This window comes from Acanthisitta chloris, unplaced genomic scaffold, assembly GCF_000695815.1.
Source record: "Acanthisitta chloris isolate BGI_N310 unplaced genomic scaffold, ASM69581v1 scaffold26432, whole genome shotgun sequence".
In the NCBI taxonomy this organism is placed as follows: domain Eukaryota; kingdom Metazoa; phylum Chordata; class Aves; order Passeriformes; family Acanthisittidae; genus Acanthisitta; species Acanthisitta chloris.
The window spans coordinates 1-1894 of record NW_008660312.1 but is presented as its reverse complement, the minus strand read 5'-3'; the positions used below and the strand labels follow the sequence as shown (position 1 = coordinate 1894).

At 40.8% G+C, this 1894-nt stretch overlaps 1 protein-coding gene across 1 annotated transcript in view; it reads right to left on the bottom strand.

Annotated features, from left to right (window-relative positions):
* The window catches only part of DDX11 (DEAD/H (Asp-Glu-Ala-Asp/His) box helicase 11), a gene marked incomplete at its 5' end in the record, with an annotated part of 18120 nt that extends 16230 nt beyond the window's left edge, over positions 1–1890 (bottom strand). Inside the window, 2 exon segments of the mRNA XM_009069772.1 lie at positions 1297–1383; positions 1834–1890. Coding sequence (XP_009068020.1) covers positions 1297–1383; positions 1834–1890 — 144 coding nt within the window.
* Positions 1891–1894: the final 4 nt, after the last annotated feature.

Here is a 1894-nt window from a genome sequence, read left to right as displayed (position 1 = left end):
CTGAACTAATAGATCCTCAATGAAATATATGCTTAAAGTGGTCCATAAAAGATGTCTGCCTGAGAAAGAATAGTGTGTAAATAAAGCCAAATGAACAAACATATAAGGACATAATCCAACACTCCATGCACATTTACTTAAAGTCAAGATAAACTCAGCGTCTCTTTTAGAACACAGAGCACCAGACCTTTCTTGCTGTTTTTTCCTCCAGTTTTGTGATAGTTATGCTAATATGGGTCTACCCCTCTACAAAAATTCCATTAAAGTGTTGTAGCTTCAGCAGTTTTCTGATTACCTTTTGTGTGCTCCTAAAGAAAAGTTCACTTTTTTCAAACCGAAAGCAGTACCTTCCAACGTCAATGACTGTTTTATTGCCACAGCAGTATGAAGAAATGCAGCTACTAAGCACTACAGGGAAGATGAATCAGGTGCTTTTTCAAATCTTTATATATTTCTCTCATTTACTTTCTTGCTTTTTATCATGCTTTTCATTTCACATGCTCTTCATCCTCATTTAAGAGACAAGTTCTTTGTTCCAATTGGGGTTCATCTGCCATTCTTTACTATTTCTGTCATATCCTTTTGACAGGAGTTGACCAAAACATTACACACCACTTGAGAGGGAGCACATAAGCAAGTAACAGCCTGGCAGCCCAATAAATCTGCCTATTTGGGAATCTGAAATGAGTATTTCTGGGAAGTTTGACTCATATCATCAAAAAGCTCTTAAGAGTTAAGAGTACTGAGGACAGTTCATCTACCTAAATGGCAAAAAACCATATATCTGTGAACTTTTTATATGTAGAAGAGATATTTCTGAACAATACAATAATTTTTGGTGTGAAGGTAAACAAAACAAATTGTTCCCTAATGGTGAGCAAAGTACAACCAAAGCCTGACCTGGCTTGTTTTGGGTGGTATTCTGTTCCCATGACCTTAAATTTAATCACAGTTTTTACTCCTGAAGTACAGAGTGTTCACACATGACCATAAAACAGACAGCCTTCCAAAAAAAACCCTCCAAGTATTAAAGCTTTCAAAAGAAAAGCAGAGGGCCAGAAGGCAATCAAAACACACACCATTTCCACCCACACACAAACACTGTCACAGGAAATTATCGATGCACAAATTGTTTTCACATCTGTACTTTTAAAAGAAAATCTAAACAAAGTTTTGGATGGCCAACTTCAGCCACCTAATACAAAGAGCTCCTCAAAAAGTCAGTGTGAAGTCACAGATACAAGCAGTATGAACGCTGAAGGTACCCAAAACAGAAAGTGCCGTGGAGTAACTCACCTTCCTCTTTGCTGCACGTTTTAACTGCATATTTTGGCGAATTTTCTCAAGACGATCTTCTCGGTTTTTCTTCCTGATCTGCTCTTCCTACAATAAATTAAGAGTGAAGGTCAAAAGAAGTGTATTTAGACCTCAGCCCTCGGTATCACTGCTTCCTTACGTTCTGGGTATAGGAAAAAAAGTCAGCTCTGAAACAAAACCGTCAGTACAGAGTTCCCTTCTCCTTGCACACACACCACGTGTAAAAAGCAATACCGTTCCCTATCTTAAGCAACCAGCACGGCAATATCTCATCCCTCTCAATGGAAACAAAGTCTTGTGAAAGACAAAGACAACCACCAAATTTGCCTCACATATCTTTCCACTCATCACCCAGGATGCCCTGGAGATGCTCAAAAGCCACCTGGACACCATCCTGAGCAGAGTGCTCTACGGCCTGTGCTTGAGCAGGGGGTTTGTTCTATGCCCTCCAGTGATGCCTTACAGCCTTCCTGACCCTTTCCCCACATTCGTCCTCCACACACGAGCGTTTCCAACCTTCAGTCTGTCCACCACGTCCCGCTCCTCCTTCAGCCGCACGAAGGCCGTGACCCAGTCG